This window comes from Eutrigla gurnardus (genome assembly GCF_963514095.1).
Source record: "Eutrigla gurnardus genome assembly, chromosome: 11".
In the NCBI taxonomy this organism is placed as follows: domain Eukaryota; kingdom Metazoa; phylum Chordata; class Actinopteri; order Perciformes; family Triglidae; genus Eutrigla; species Eutrigla gurnardus.
Genome location: NC_139925.1, coordinates 20,968,856 through 20,986,802, shown reverse-complemented (window position 1 = coordinate 20,986,802; position 17,947 = coordinate 20,968,856). Strand labels below are relative to the sequence as shown.

The 17,947-nt window shown below is 42.4% G+C and overlaps 1 protein-coding gene across 2 annotated transcripts in view; it reads left to right on the top strand.

Moving 5' to 3' along the window:
* wdpcp (WD repeat containing planar cell polarity effector) overlaps positions 1-17,947 on the top strand; it is an 86,306-nt gene that overhangs the window by 31,317 nt on the left and 37,042 nt on the right. For both annotated transcript variants that reach the window (XM_084020731.1, XM_084020732.1), the window contains exons 6-10: positions 1,352-1,422; positions 2,482-2,541; positions 3,667-3,781; positions 8,911-9,047; positions 11,711-11,902. In XM_084020731.1, coding sequence (XP_083876857.1) covers positions 1,352-1,422; positions 2,482-2,541; positions 3,667-3,781; positions 8,911-9,047; positions 11,711-11,902 — 575 coding nt within the window. The remainder of the gene's footprint in view (positions 1-1,351; positions 1,423-2,481; positions 2,542-3,666; positions 3,782-8,910; positions 9,048-11,710; positions 11,903-17,947) is intronic.

Below are 17,947 nucleotides of genomic sequence, written 5' to 3'. Positions count from 1 at the left end.
ACAAATGAGATATTTTTTGTTTATTTCATTAAATACTATACTACTACTATATTAAATAATACTATATTCATTAAATACTTTCAAATCATCCATAAAAGTCTAAAAAACACAGTAACACAGAGTGCATCTATGGACAATCTTAGAGGAATACATCACCCACAGTACGATCATTTGTGTATCAATTACCCACCCTGTTTTACTTTGAATTTTTGAAGAATACTTTCTCGCATGCCTCCATGTTAAATTAATTAGAAATGGGAGCCACAGTCAAAGTCTCATAACCAGTGATATGCTCACTACTTCACAAACACAAAACCTTACTATAAAAACCTCAGACTTGTCTCGGCGAACAAGTTGCAAGCCTGCACAAGCCTGGACACTGCTGCATGCTTGAATGCAAACGGATGTTTTTATATAGTTTTGCTGTTGTTGTGACCATTTACTTTTTTGATTCTTTTTTTCACCACGGAGGCAAGTGAGAAAAACAGTGTCTTCCTCAGGAATCCAAGTAACACAGGGAGAGTAATTGATATACAAATGTAAATGTATCCTTTCGTGGATGACGTATTACTTTTTTATAAGTCCTCATTTGGATTTTGTGTCTTTTGCTGTTTGAGGAATCAATAAATTCTTACCCACGGAGCTTAAAACGGACCAAGACTGGAATGAAATAAATAGACACTTTGAGACAGCCTTGAGAAGTTGCTCCAATGTAACAGTGTAAGACTAAATATGTAATATTGAATTGACATTAGCAGATATTTTATGAATGATTAGTCTGCTAATTATCTTTCAATTAATACATTTTCAGAAGTTAGTTGAAAAGATCAGCTGCAATGTTCCAGTCTTTAATTTGCTTGTTTTGTCTGAACAACCAAGAAGTGTAATAAGTGTGTTATAACAGAGAACACCAGAAAATCATCCTATGTGAGAATCCGAAACCAGCAACAGTTAATTATTAAATTGTTTCTGACAACGTTTCTGTTGGTAAACAAATGTATTCTCGGCTTATTGTTTCAGCACTAATTGATTGTTGTGTGCTCCCAAAATGGAGCTAACGTTCACCCGTTCCTCTGCATGCCTCCAAGAACAGATTCAGCATCGCATGTACCTGAATCCCTTTATACCACCTGACCTTCTTGTCACCACCCTTTATCCCTCATGTCTCCCCTTTTCATACGTAGATCTCGACCCAGATATAAAGTTCAACCCTTTTACCCTTTCTGCTTTTTGTTGCCACATTCTTCTGAATTCACATGAGGGCCTTTAAAAAAAAAAGATTCTCCTATATCTGTGTCTAAAAGTTCAAGTCACATGATCTTTAGATTCTTCTTGTGTTTTTCCTCTGCAGCTCGAGGCTATTCGTGGACCCCCAGGAACCGCCGACCGGAGAAGCTACGTGATTCGCTGAAGGAGTTGGAGATGCCCGCCTCCTCTGTTAAACCCTCCACCGCCTGCCCCCTCCACCATCTTCTTCCTCCCTCTGGGGATTTTCGGAGTTTTCCCTTTCCGAAACGGCCGATTGATTAACAAATAGGGGCATTCTCTCTCCTTTCTCCCTCTCCCTTCACTCTCCCTGTCATTGCCGTTTGTTCTCCTCAGTCCCTCTCCTCTCTCATCACCTCTCTTTTGGCCGGGCTCTGTCATCGAGGGGGATATTTGAGGGGATCAGGGGGCTGCAGGCTGCCTTCTCTTCCTCCCTCCTTCCCTTCCTCTCCCCTCATTCATCCCACTCTTCCTCCCCCCCCCGTACTTGTGGAAGTACAGACTGGGCTTTGTTTGCTGGAACCTGTCTGTGGCTGTTACACACACGCACCCATCCACCTCCCTCCTCTCACCCGTAACCATTGTCTGAAACTAGAAACACCCCAGCTCACCTCCGCACCTCCTCCTCCTCCACCTCCTCCGTCCCTCTCTCCTCCCATCCAATCACCCCAGCTGGGTTTGGAATGTGGCAGGAATGACTGACCTTACACACACACTCACACACACTCACACACACACACACACACACACACACACAGTCCTTACCTGCATCCTCATTCAACTCTCTTCCACCCCGAAGTGAGCAGGAACTGCTGCGGTGACCACCTGTGGTGACAAGTGTCTGGTACTGTGTACCGCCAACATAATTAATGCAAGTGTAACAGAAAAAAGGGAGAAACTTACTGAAAGTTCACAACTTCAGTAGAGGCAGGCAGGCCACACTTTTTCTGGGTTATTTCAGATCATGAACTTTACATTTCCTACCTGTTTAAACCAGAGTCTAAGTTCTACGCTCTCAGTGATGATGACATTGTTATGTTATACTATGTTTATATTTTACACTGTAGTTATTGTAGCTTGGTATATTCATACTGGATTTTAATATAGTCTGTCCGTCCATCCATCTAATAGTTGGGTGCTTGGACGCCACTTCACCTCTGTTTGTTCTGCTTCTCACACCGTCTTCCTCTCTGCTCATCTGTCACGCTCATTCAGGAACTGTTGCAGACCAACACATGCATCCACAGCAGATGGAGGAGCAAGCATTGCTGCCAGGTACACACCCTCCTCAGCCCACCCCACACACACACACACACACACACACACACACACACACACACACACACACACACACTTCAGATGGTGGCAGAAGCTGAACGAACCTTCTATGGTCTGCTTACACCAGGCCTCTAAGAAGGAGCTTCACTAATACCGTTGAACAGATAATTTCAATCTCCAACAATTTCATCAAACTTTAACATTAATTCTCCTGTTGCTTGCCGTGGTAAAAACAAGCCTTTGTGGATAATGTTTGACCATTTCTTTAACCAAACCCTGATAGCTTTTTAGATGTTAAACCTTGTGTTTGTATCAAAGTCAAGCTATTGTTGTTATTATTATTATTATTATTATTATTATTATTATTATTATTATTATTATTATTATTATTATTATTATTATAGCCTAATATCACAAATTTGCCTCAAGGGGCTTTATAATCTTTGACTTAATTATTTATTTCCTTTATTTTCCTTCACCCTTATGGTTTACTTATTTTTAATATATTTTTGATCCAAAATGCAATCCTGTCTCCTTTATATTATCCATTTCATATTTGTCAATGCAAATGAATGTGTTTTTGTGATTCTTTCATGAAAATGTAAATGAGCATTGATGCAACGATGTGCTGATCATATAATCCTTGGCTCAATAAAAATGATTTGGATAAACAAAGGGGGGGGGGGGGGCTGTACGGCCTACGACACCCTCTATCCTCAGAACCTCGCTTCGGATAAGAAAACCTCCCTGAACAAAAACCTTTATTGGGTAAAAACGGGCCAGAAACCTCCGGACGAACAACAGAGGAGGGATCTCTCTCTTCATGCAATGGGTATTGTGTGTATGGAGACCAAAATAGAAAAACATATGGAATATCAGCCTGACAATATTAGGTGATGCTTTTGATCACATTCTGTTCAGATGCAGATAAAATGTTACATTTTCTAATGCGGTTTGAAGGAATGGGAACATTTAGCCATGACAAATGTCTTTGTGCTCTCTCAGATTTGTCACAGTTGACTGTTTTTTGGCTTAATTCAAATTCAATGAGGGATTCCGACTAACCAACAACTTAGATATTTGTGTGTGTGTGTGTGTGTGTGTGTGTGTGGTACCTTGCAGATGTTGCTGAGCAGTGGGATACTGGTGACCCTGACCCTAAATGGACCCCAGCTCGAACAGGTGTATGTAGACCGCACGTTAGTGGGCCGACTACCAGCCAACACCGTGGTTGATGGTTAGTTACGGACACATACGCACACACGCACGCACGCACACACACACACACACACACACACAGAAACACAAACACAGCCATTTGCATTGAAATGTTTAGTATTTTAAAACCACTCAACCATGCACTTTCACTCACACCGTCAGCACCGCTTGTGTGTTTATGCCTGCTCACCACACACACACACACACACACACACACACATACAGACACACACACTCCCCACTCTCCTCGCCACTTTGTCACCCAAGCACTCACTCACACACATAACAGGTGCCACAGGTGAATGAGGCGACTCTGCCAGCTAATTGCGGGCAAATCCTTTTGTGCTGTGTGTGTCCAGGGGCCTTCCCTTAAGAGCATCCATCAGTGTTTTTCCCTCCATTGCGCGTTCCTCCAGGGAGCACCGCCCCCCCTCATGCTGTGCTCCCTCGCTCTGCAGACCTGGCAGGAGAGAATAAGGGGCCGTGGACATCGGCCCAAATCTGCTAATTATTTCTTTCTTTCTGTATCAATTATTTGTTCGTAACACCGCCCTCCCTGCTTCCGTCCGGGGTCTCCAGACACCTGATAAAGCCCCCATAGTGCACACACACACACACACACACACACACACACACACACACACACACACACACACACACACACACACACACCTTCTCTCTCTCTCTCACACACACACACACACACACACACACTCGTTCACACATATGTAATTACGTTTTCTTTTTACATCGACCAACAAGCACTTACTATATGTACTACTCACTTTTACAGATGCACTGAGGCTGGAACTGAGACACACACACACACACACACACACACAGGTATACCCACTCACCTCCCTCTGCGCTCCATTCAAAGCCTCAGAAGCAGTAATTATTAGAGTAATGGTTGTGAGAGGGTGGGTTCCGGGGTGTGTGTGTGTGTGCGTGTGTGTGTGTGTGTCCTGTATGGTGGGGGTTAGTAGGTTTGAGGCTGTTCACACATCTGTCACTTGTTAAATTAGCCTCAGACAATTAGAGCAGAGAGCCAGACCACATCTCACGACAAACATTCACAATCATAACGTATAATTACTGAAACGATTTACAATTACAATTAAGTTTCGACTGGTGTGTGTGTTGGTATATTCAATCACTGAGGGTCAGGACATATTTTAAAGAAAGTTTAGACTGTAAATAACAGTTAATTTCCAAATCCACTGACGAGAAATGTTCCATTTTTTCCTTCCCGGTACTGTTTTAGATACAGAAACGACGTATCGACTGTTCCATCCATATCATTTCTCACCTCATTTACACAAGAACCACACCAACATGTGCCACTCACCTGTGGTTAGTTTCTCCCGTGAGGTCTATTTCCCCCTGATCATGCTACATTGTGAACAACAACTAGTGTTGAAATCAGCAGGAGGGGAGCTTGTTAACGTTAGCTGTTAGCAGCGGTGGACAGCACAGTCCTGCTTGGCTAAATAATGGAGCTAACGTACGGAGGTTGCATCGAGTAACCGTATGATGCGTTCAAACTCTAGTCAGTAAAAATAATTATTGGATGAAGATAAATGTTAATATTATCATGATGTGTTCAAATGTCATTTTGTAAATCGTAGATTTTGGTGACAAAGTTGAATAAATTCAGTTGTTTGAAGGAGATATTTTCACAGCAACATAAAATAGATATTAAAGAGGGAATAATTACCAGTTTTATTTTGTTTTTGTTTTTAACACACTGGTATCCAATTGGTAATTAGTATTGGCCGACAAGCCAATATCAGATATAGTCAGATATCAGGAAGGGAAACATGATACTGGAACATCTCTAGTTGGTAGGTGCGGTACGGATCAGGCAGGATGGATCGGGAAGGACTTCCATATGTTGATGTTCCTGTGTAGCGTACCTAATGGTCTGATAAATGATATGATGTATGTGACTATGATCAATGCATAGATTGCACATGTGTCTATATCCGATCCAGTACTTGAGGCGGGTTCAGGAGTCATTTCCGATGGAAAACACAATTACAACAGCAACTGCAAAAAAAAATGCATTAATTATCGTTTAAATCCTTAGAGTTGAGAAGCCGAAACCGGTAAATATTTGACGTTGGAAAAGTGACTGAAGAGATCACTCAATTATCCACATAGTTGCCGTTTTAATTTCCTTTGATTAATTGACTGGTTGTTTCAGCTCTAGTCAAATCTTAAATTAAAAATGTAAGTCACAGACGGAGAATTCGTTTATATATTTTGGGAACAGGATTTGACAACTTTGAAAAGCAGGTTACAGTATCTGAATGCTGAAGAAAATCCTCTTTGCATGGCTTCAGCTGAATGTGAGGCCTGCTGCGTATTTGTCTCTCTGAGACAACAAGCAGTGGCAGCCAGATCTCTTTTTTGTTTCACCATGTGACAAAGCTGGCTTACCGTCCTCTCTTAAACTTCGTACGCCGGTTACCTTCCTCTTACTACCATGAGCTCTGATTGCATCATTCAGAGCCGTAGATTACATATATTTTACACCATCAAAGTAGCGGCTTCCTTTGGCCGATGGCTGGGCCAAGCTGCGCATATGCTCCATGATTAAGCATCCTTAAGTGATTTTTTTTCATCGCCTGTTTCATTTACCCATGTTTAAATGTGCTTTGGCTAAGCCCATTGGCCTCTTATGTCAACATGCTGCTGAGGATATGGCATTAAATGGATTTAGGGGACTGTGTGTGTTTCTGAGTGTGTGTTTTTGATTGTGTGTGCACGTGTGTGTGTTGTTGCATGCTGTAAAAACTGAGAATTCACACAGCATGGTTGCAGGCTTGCATGTATGTGTGTATATGTCGCTATCTATGCATGTATGTGTCTAGAGGGTAAGTATGAAAGTGTACATGTATACGTATTTGTGTGTGTGTGTGTGTGTGTGTGTGTGCGTGTGTGTGTGTGTGTGTGTGTGTGTGTGTGTGTGTGTGTCTTTGTCTGTGTGTGTGTATCGGGTCATGAAGGTCTGCGCCTTAATGCAAAATCAGCCACCTGGTCCCAGATTGGGCCACAGCCTGGTTTCACATCCCCTCCTTCATTTAGGAATGAATGGGATTAAACCTAATCCCGTTTATAGACACCCATAGAGATCAATACTAAACTGCATTTAACTTGATTCGTCTGTAATCTATTACAAAGACGCTTACTATTGCATTAGGCGTTGTTTTGGGGAAAGGCCTTGGCACCGTTAATGGTTATATTTTGTGGTGGTTTAAACCTTCAACCAGTTTGCTGAACACATTCTTTATAATCCAACTTCAACGTGAGGACAGGCTGACTCAATTGACCTGATTTCAGATGCTACTTTTTTAATTTTTTCAAGCGATGTTTCACTCGTGACTATTTGCATATTAATTTGAAATTTTCACACAACGAGATGATTTAAAGTGTAATCATACCAATACCCGTAGTTTATAAATACACACATGCCACGGTTAATTGGCGGTTAGATTTCTAAATCTCGGGGTGCAGCCTTACTCGTTCAACTCAAAGCAGGATATCTGAGAGACATGTGTAACAACTCCCCCCTCCTTTCCATTTAATTGGTTTCATAAACAGATTAATTTGAAGGAGAGGGGGGCTTAATTGCTAATCAGCGTTTCCATGCAGCTCCTGAAGAGTTGAACAGGATCAAGTGTGTTCTTCTACCACAAAAAGGCCTTTAGAGCCTGCAGTACTCTGACAGGGGAAGAGAGAGGAGAACCGGGAAGGGAAGACACACAAAGAACAGGAGGCAGCAGAAAAGAGGAGAGGGATGCAGGAGGGAGAGGAGGAAAGTAGGTGAAAGGGAAGAAGAAGTGAGGGAGAGGAGAGAATTGGAGGGAGGAAGACAAACTTCTGTCCAAATCACTCAAAACTAAAGAAAAGTTCAAATATCAACCAGTGTGCTATTTTAGTTTATGTAAAGAACTTAACTTAAGCTTCGTATCACTTTAGTTGTAAAGTTGTGCAGCTTTTATTAGACTCGTATTTGGATAATTTACGTTTCACCAGTGCTTATATTTTAGACTTCATTGGATGTCAGGCAGAGATAGGCTAATGCTAGCCCCAGGTTTAGCCTCCGATCCAAGCAGTATAACAAGGATATTGATAAGTGACCCTGCAGTATAAGTGAAGTGAGTTTCAAAGAGGTCCCAAATGCAGAACACAGGAAGGGAGCTGTTTCTGAAAACCAAACTGAGGGAGCATGCTGAGGCAATACAAAGCAGAAATAAAAAGTACCAGAAACTAAACTCCAGCCAGTATGGTCTGAAGAACCCAGGCAGGAAATCCAACAAGGACCAAATTCACGACTGACACAGGTAAAGAAATACACAAAAAACAAATTAGACAACAAGACACAGGTGGCCAAACTGCAGGCTGAACACGGATTGGAGGAAAGGGATCAGAAGAGCAACATGTAGATTCATAATCAAACACAAAATACAGGGTTTATAGGAGTTAATGCAGCAGAGGGAGGGTGGACAACTTAAAAATGGCCATGAATATCCTCTGCTGTGTTCCTATCTTTAGATTATGTTTCTATCACCTGTGTGAAGGTTAAAATGCTAAATGAAAACAAATATCTGCGTTGCTGCATCACCTGCTGACTAACTGGACCAACTTTTTCACCAATTTCAGTACCTTAATCAATTGTTATGGTTTGGTGACTGAGATAACCATTTAGCATAATAAACACATTTTAGAGATATGAAGCGTTTGAAGACATTGCAAGAAATTACATCACAACAAACAAATGTAGCCAATGTACCAAAATATTGGATGTAAGATTCTGAGATATAATATCAGCCCGTCTGGGTCCTACATTGGTTTCATCAATACCAATAAAAGAAAAATCCATCCGTGAATGTTTGGCCTCCTGTTATTTCTTCCCGTTTGATGGAGCTTCAGTCACATTGTTCCTTGTATCCTAATACAAGGCATCATGTTTAACATAAAAAGACAGATGGAAACCAAACTGTGTGTATGTTTTGATGTCTTTTAGCATTATGTAGCGCTGTTTAAGGAGACAGTGAACTCTTTAAGTGTCACCTCCACAGTATAGTTGTTTTTATGTATTTATTGTTTTAATCATGACGTCTGTGGTGATGTCATTCCCAGCTGTGCTGAGCGATAGGCTGATCCTGCTGACCTTCCTGGAGCAGAGCCATGTGGCTGCAGTCTACCTCAACCAGAAGAACCAGGACTCCTCAGAGACTGGAAGGCGGACAGATAAACTCTCGCCCTCTGAAATCAAGGTACAGTTCAGCATGTTGATGGAGTGAAATGCCACTTTGCACTTTCACACTCATTCAGATACTTTCTCTGACTGACATCAAGTGGAACATAAAATACAAGCAGAACACTTCAGTTGCATGTTCAAAACAACTACTATAAACATGGCAGGTAGAAAACGGTTGCTTTCAATAACACTATCATCAATCCAGTGTTTTCTAATCAAGTGACACTTGTCAGGTCTGCCTGAGCCAAGAATGAAGTCACTCTCCCTCTGTGTGTGTTGTTCTCGGAGCTTCGCCTGGCTTTGTTGAAATAGCTTTTTAGCCTTGAAATTGCCTTTAATGCATGTTCATGCTAGCTCACGGCTGCCACTCTGCACTGTTGTCATACGGCGGTTACCAGCGTCGCCATGTTGAGAGCCACATAGAGGCGAGAGATATGCTTTTATTATGGTTAGTGACAAACAACCACCTCTGAGCTGGAAAGTCTCCTCAGAATATTGGCTGTAAAATAAACCGGCACTTCATTTCCATACATACATGAGGATTTCATATACAGTGAGGATGTTACAGTAATTAACTAGCACTCTCTATCAACATACCCATTTGTCCTCATGCAATTTCTAGATAATGAGTGTTCCTGTTTGTATCTTTGTGCACAACAGGTGCACCAATTCTGAGTAGGTTCAGTGTAAACACCATGGGATTACGGCCCGTTGGTTTAGATGTGCCTGTATGTCTTTACTGTGTGTGTGTGTGTGTGTGTGTGTGTGTGTGTGTGTGTGTGTGTGTGTGTGTGTGTGTGTGTGTGTGTGTGTGTGTGTATTAATCTCTCACAAAGGTGTGCATTGAGAGGCAGTCTGATCTGGAGGTGTTTTTCTCTGCATTCGTAACAGGTCTGATTATTTGCCGTCCCGTTCTTCCCTCCCTCCCTCAAAACAACACAACACTGTGTCCTCCTCCGCTAGCTGGCTAACTGCTAACCCCGGCATTATCACATTACTGCCAGGCCCTTTTGTTGATGTGTGTGTGGGTGTGTGTGCGCGTTCACGACGGTGTGTATAAAAGCAATCGTTGCTGCTGTGCGTCTGTCTCCAGAAGCAGAGTCCTGATAAGACCCCTCCACCACCACCACCACCCTATATTGTACACCCCACACCTCTGTCAATGCATGTGCATGCAACCTGCAACATACACATGTGTGCACACGCACGCCCAACTACCCATCCCCCACAACAAACACACACACACACACACACACATGCACATTGCCCTGGTCCAGTGGGCTAAGCTGGAGAAGGGAGAGTGGGGGGCGTTGAGAGGGGGGGCTAAACTAATCCGGCCCACAGAAAGTGGTTTTTGATTATTGCTGACCAGCAAACGCCAGCAGAAAAAAAGAAACTAGAAGAAGGAAGAGATGGGTAGGGATGGTGTATGGAGGGATGGAGGGATGGGCTGGTGTAGCGATAGTGTGTTATTAACCCAGTCATTTCCAGATCTTCTTTTCCATTTCTAATCTGTCAGTGATCTCCCATTCAGCTGTTTGGGGCAACTCTTTGTTCCCTTTATCATCAGATATACTTCCATCATTTTAATTCATCCCTGTATTTTGTGTCCAAAGCAAATATACCCCCCCCCCCCTCCCCTTGCCCCCCTTGGGGTAAGAAGGGAAGACATGGACCACTGAACCTCTTGCTTGTCGATTTACTAATTTTTGCATGTTTCTGTGCTTTTAAGCCATTTTTTGTACTGTTGAGTGTGTGTGTGTGTGTGTGTGTGTGTGTGTGTGTGTGTGTGTGTGTGTTAATGTTTTTTATTCATTTCTAAAGAGACATCCTTGTATTTCTGCTTTTACAACTTGCCTTTCTGTTAGTGTAAGCCACTCTTCTACACTGTGACAGAGGGTCACGGCCACATGCATGTATGATTGTGTGTGTGTGTGTGTGTGCATGTGTGTTTGTGTGGCTGGGTCATTGTGTTAGTGAGTGTGACTGGAGATAAAGAGTGTATGAAAGGTATGAAGACGTGTGTGGGTGCATGTGTGAGTGAGCTGTGGAGTACATGAAAGGCAGGGTCACAGTTCAACACCTGCAATTTCACCTGTTTTAAAAGTGCTTCTGGATCGAGTGTTAGATGAATGGTGTGTGTGTGTGTGTGTGTGTGTGTGTGTGTGTGTGTGTGTGTGTGTGTGTGTGTGTGTGTGTGTGTGTGTGTGTGTGTGTGTGTGTGTGGCTCTACATACTATATGTACATGTGTATTTGTGTGCATACATGCATGCATTCTTGTATGTGTGTGTGTGTTCTGTGTGAGTCTGTGCCCCCGACCACCCCCCCCCACCCCCAAGCACCACGAGAGCTCATTACTGTGCGTCTCTTTGTTGTGGCCCGTAGAGCGTGGCGGACCTTCCCAAAAATATGCACATCACTAAAACAACAAGCCCGACAGAACAAAACACACACATTAATAATGGAAGATAAAAAACAACCTTAGACATCAACAAAAAAAAACAAGATGGGGGAAGGACACGATATTTGGGGGCTACAGATGTGAAGTTTCAGAGCCTTCAGGTGTTCACGCAGGCAGTGAATCACTCAGATAACTTCCCCTTCTCCATGCGATTTTTAACTCGGTTTTAACTCAATGCATTCTGGGTTTTTATGTGTGTGTGTTTTTCCATGTGCAGGTGATGTGTGTGGAGTTGAGTGGGCGGGGTCGTAGGCTACGCAGACGTGTGCGCCTCAACTGTCTCCAGGATGTGGCGCTCTGCTGGTGGGACCTGGACGAGCCCGGTGAGGAGCTCTGGACCTGGACTCCCACAAACACGCAAAGGAACAACCTGGTCCTGCTCAGCTGCTCACCTGCTGAAGGCCTCAAGGTACACACAATTATTTATTTTTTTACCCTATACTGGATGCACTTTGAGAGCGAAATTAAGAAGCTAGACCTAGAAACACTGCCCTAGTAAAAGAAAAAAAATCTAAATTCACTCACTGGTTATATAGATATGAAAGCTAAAAAGGAACAGGCTCCTTATTTCAAGATGCAAGACCCCGGCTGACAGTCGTGCCAGGGGCCCCCGTTCCTCCCCGCTGGGAGAGAGGGCGAAGTGAGTACTCAGTCCACATCCCTGTAAGTGGTGAGGTGAAGGCGAGGGACGCTGTATAGCCCAGGGTGGGATCCGGGAGACACCTTCAACCTGACCCTTTCCAAGCCAACCTACTATACTATATCCTCCAACAAAGAGCGGCTGCTGTACAAATATATAGAGTTCATCATGAAACTGGCGGGCCGAGGCTGTAGGTCATCAATCAGAAACAGTAGATTAGTCATGAAAAAATTAGAATCATGCAAGTTTTCCTTTCTATCAAGCAGTAACTTGTAGTAACAATGCTATGTTCTTGGTGTTTGTCATTTTCTCACTATAAGCGACTAGAAACAAAAAGTGTCCCATTTGGTGAGAATATGGTGGATTGCCTGAAAAGAATAAATAAATCAGAATCAGCTTTATTTGATCAAGTATGTGAACACATACAAGGAATTTGACTCAGTTAATTGCATCTCTCGTAATTAACTCGACAGAAATAGCAGTTAAAGCTATCATTTTAGTGAGAAAAATCTAATAAAAAGTTAAAAATTAAGAAATTAAGAAATAAAGGGTCTCTAAACAAGTCCAGTGTTCTGTAAGTTGTAAACAAAAAATAAATAATAGTTGGGATGATTATATAAAGTATTGTGTTACAGTTGTTTGTTAAAGTATTCAATCAAAAGTGTTTGTAAAATGAAGTGTGAAATATGGGATGATATAGGATTTAATTGTTGATTGTGATCCTTGATTTTGGTGAATTTCCATTATCGTGATAATCGTGAATATCATCACAACTTGAGAAGGCTGTCAAGCTGAAAAAGTGAGTCATTTAGAGTCCAATTTAAAAAGAATACATGAATGATTATGTAAGAAAGAGCAGACACACATGCAGGGGAACCTTATGAGTTATGATTACCTCATTTTTGTTTTATTTTGCACTGACAAAAATATTTGTACTAAAAGAGATGTGCATCCTTTGGGTGATGCAATACAAATATTCGTTTCTCAACAAAATGTAAAGTACATTTTATTCCAGCATGTTTAAGTGCCATTTTAAGAGTTTTGGGCATATTTTCATGCTATCTGTATTATATCGTGTATTGAAATATTTGGACCAGGATCATGACATTATATTGATATACGGCCCCTTGCCTGAATTCACCAGGTGGATTGTTGTACTGAGTCTGAATAGAAAGCTCCCGATTTACCATTTGATCTACAATATGTTTACAATGGTTGGGTTATCCGGAAGTAACCTGCTTTTGACTGAAAGTCAACTGATCAGGATGGCTCTTATGGAGTTATTCGGGGGGGGGGGGGTTCATTGGAAGGAGACCAGTAACCCACATGTCCCACCTGGCCCCGGGAACAGATCCTGAGATCTCCCAGGATCAGGACATGGCTGCTTAACCTGCAGTCACAGCAGCACAGACGTGACAGAAACCAGATGGATGAATGAAGAACGAACAAGGGATCTTTGAAATGTGTTGGTGTCTTGACTTCACTCCAACGGTACTAAGTGAGGTTATTTTTCTTACCCTGGTTTCCCATGTTTGTGTCTCTAAGTGACGGGACGGTTTAGATTGCTCCAGTATGGAGGCAGAACGCTGCAGACGGCAGTCGCTACATGGGCTGGGATGTTGTCGGTCAGGGCAACTCATCACCATCAGTGAACATCCACTAAAAGTGCTTGTTTCTGCGCTGACTAGTGTGAGATTGTTATTATGAGAGCCTGACAACTTTATGGAAAGGACCCTTCAGAGAAATAAATCCTTTTTCCTACGTTTCTTAATGCCATTATTGTGACACTAATCCATTACTTTCATGCACAGCTTTTCCTTCCAAATGTCTCATTGATTTTTGCACGTATCCAACAAAAGAAGGCAACTGAGGTGATATACCATCATTAGAAAAAGGCCTGTTGCACATTCCATCACCTTTATCAGTTGATCATGTGAGGGCCACAAGGCCATTCTTCTTGCACAACACACTAAAGAAAATCACTAAAATTTTCATTACAAACACGTCTTGCAATACTTTTAGAGAGACCAAGCTCGGCGAAATCTAGCTTATAATTGTATGGATGAGATACAGTAAACAAAACAAATAAGAAATCTTAACTTTGACGGACTTTTAATACCTTTTCAGTGCTGTTTGAAGCCTTAAACTCAGTCAACATATCATAACCCCAGTTTTATGTTTTTGTACACAAAACTCTCTCTCACACACACACACACACACACACACACACACACACACACACACACACACATACACACACACACACACAGAGGACACAGTGAGAAAGGCAACAAAGCTGCTGTTGTCAGTGGAGGCCTGTGTTGTCGGGGATGGGATTGGGGACGGTGTGTTAGTCACCTCAAGGGTGGCACCTCAGTGTTGCACCTCCATGCATCACTATATGAAATAAGCTAAGCTGTGGTACAGCGTGAAGGAGAACGCCTACACACACACACACACACACACACACACACACACACACACACACACACGTCTCAGACACACATCCTCATGGCCTCTGGCAAAACCCTACCCGTGACCCGATTCTGTGTCAACGTCGGATTGTCCTTGTGCCAAAAGCAGATGAAAGATCCCAAATTACCGAACTGCGCTTAACTCTTACTCCTCATACGGCGTTCCCCAGTAAGCATATGCTAAATATTTCACCACACCAGAGAGAGAAAGGAGAGTCTGCGAGAGGGAGGAAAGATGAGCGTTACCAATTGCATGCTAGGAAAAACAAATTCACGCAGGAGAGAATTGAGGGAGGGATTGGAGCTAGGGGGGCCACATGAATATTGAAATAAGCAAAGCAGATGCTGCTCGCTGCTTTTACTGCTTCTTGTTTTTGGAACGCTCTTCACATTTATCACACTCCTTCACCTAGTTTATTCTCTCTGTCTCCTTCAACCACCCCCTCCCCCCCCCCCCCACACCTCCCCCAATCCTCCTTCTCCTCCTTCCTTCCTCCACGCTTCAAGAACATTAAAGTCTCTTCGTGGGGCTGCGGCATCGAGCTCTAATGAAAGCGTTTGTTGTCATTTTTCAGATGCGCGGTGTGAAATTAAGCGAGCAGTTTATGTAAGAGCCGTGGCGGGAATCAAACGCCGGGCACACATCAGGAGACGCCAGCTACTTCAATCACTTCAAGCTCATATATATGTTCCTTTTGTTCAGTTCGCTATCTGCCGCACTAAGCCAATTTTCTAGCCAGTCTCTCGGCATTTAAAAAAGTCTGATTTCTTTCCCTATGTGGTCTTAATTCATATGCCCCCCCCCCCCCTCCCCGCTGATAAGTGGAGCCACAGCATGCAGGGGGTGGAGGGTGGGAAGGAGAGAAAAGCACATACATAGTTTGTTTTTATGCATCCTGTTAACATTTTTAATCATCCTTCCTTCATGCCCCCCCTCCCCCCACACCACAAACACACAAACCATTCCCTCAAATTTAATAATCTTAATGAAAAGAAAACACCAGATGAATGTTTTCTCATTTTCATTTAGTCTTTGTTTTTTGGTGGTTGATGCCTGTTTGCAAACATACTGTTTTCTATCCTGTTATCTGTCACCAAACAGTTTCTCTGCACTTATTTGATCTGCATTTGTATCTGTTTCTTTTAATTATTTCTTAATTTCTCTTTTGCAAAACATGAAAACCTAAACAAACTGTCCATGAAAGACGATGCTAACTAAAATCATTTATTATAGAAGTAAATCAGTAGCATACAGAGCGATGAAAACACGGAAAGCTTTACCACCCTTATTGACTAAATTAACGCGGAATCAATCATTAAAAAGCAAATAAGGAAGCACCTTGGCCCATCATATTTGTAGGATACTATGCATATGGGAATTTTTCATTTTGAGAACTATATGTTGAGATATAAATTAATGCTATTCTCATAAATAAATGTCTTATGTTTGCCATTTGTGTTGATTCAATGTATGCTTTTAAAGCAGGGGATCCTATGATACACTAACAAAACTAATAGAAGGAATATATCATTGAATATAGACTTTGAATAATTAGCTGTTAGAATACTACAATCAAGAGTGCATCAGAAGCTACACTAACAGCGTAAAATGCCTACTTTTGCCTCCGAGTGGAGCAAGTACAGTAGAACGCACATGTTCAGCAATGCACTGCAGTCATAATGTGGACTATGAAAGGGGTCAGGTGTGGAATCCAAAGTGCAGAATTAACCCCCAAGCTCCACTGCTGTGTAAAATCACACTGTTCCTTCCAGTTTCTGGTCTAGTGAATAATGCTCCCTCTCTGCTACAATTATGTTCAGTGCCACCAATTATGGCAGTTAAGGTGTGAGGAATATTGTGGTCCCGTAATCCCTCTGTGGCTGTGCATTTCCTCACGTCGGTCCCTCAACACTGACCCTAATTCACACACCTAAAACTTCCCAGTCCTCCTCCTCCTCCTCCTCCTCCTCCTCCTCCTCCAACACACGTCATCCCTTCATCCCTCGACTCTCCTCCGAGTCCCTCCGTCTCTCTCTACCCGTCTCTCCCGTCTTTCTCTGCTCCGTGAGCTGGAAAATTGGCTTCAAAAGGCCACTGCTGTGAACAAGGGCCAGCCACACAGTTGGGCCCGTCCGCTTTATCTTTCACGCCACCGAGTGGAAAAAAAGGTGCCGGCGAGAGAGAGACAAGAAGAATGGAGAAGAATAGTTTTGACCAGTCACTGAAACCAATAACCAGGAGAAAGCTACTTACTAGAGGCCTCCCTCCCTCTCCCCCTCTCTCTCCCTCTCTCTGCTCTCTTTGCATCCATCTCCCCAGGTCTCTCTCACTCTCTCTTCACTCACTTCCATTCTCACTCTTTCTCATCATCTTTTGTGCACATTTCTGTCCTGCCTGTATCCCTCTCTTTCTGTCTCTCTTGCACATCCTTTCACTCACTTGCCCGCTCCGTCTCCTGACCTTATTCATTTTCTATTTCATGCTTTCAGAATCAGCAAGTTAAGTACGTTAATGCGCCACAATATACTCTGCAAACAAAGCTTTGCCTTTATGGAAGTACTAAAATGACACATGCGTGCTGTATTTCAGAAGTCCTTTCTCGACATTTCATTGTGTCTGAAATCCCTCACTGCTCACGACATAGCGGGCGATATAGTACGTTCGCCATGTTGTAGTGTCTGGATGAATCAGGAACATTTTATATCCGACATAGTGGACTCAAGGTATCCCACAATTCATCTTGAAAAGTGCTGTACTGTATTAATTGAGCATTATATACCATCAGGCACCGCGCTGAAGGGAAGAGCAGTGACAAATCCATGAGTTGCAGTGTTTTATTTTAAATTGAATGTGAGCAGAGCATCACAACACAAACTCCCACAAAGTACTTATTGATTGATTGATTTCAGGAACATATGCATATTATTCTACATTCACAACGGCAGCGTATCCATTAAAACAATAAAAGGGGTCGACTTAGGCACGGCATCAGTGCTCACAAGAGGCAACTCAACACTGTAAAATGTTACCAGGATTTAACAATATTTAACTGTAATATTTCACAATGAATTATTGTATTAGCACTTTACAGGCTTTAACTGTAATAATCACAATATGATACTGTAATTTAGAATTTACTGTGAAATCGATGCAGACAGTACATTACTGTGAAATATTTATAATAAATTACTGTGAAATTACTGTAAAAGTAATGCAACCAGTAGCCAGTAATTTACTGTAAATTTACAGTGAACAGAATAGCTTACGTTATTGTTGTTTTACATATAATTATGTCAGTATGTATTATGGATGGTCCATCATCTGCTTGCTGGCACATTT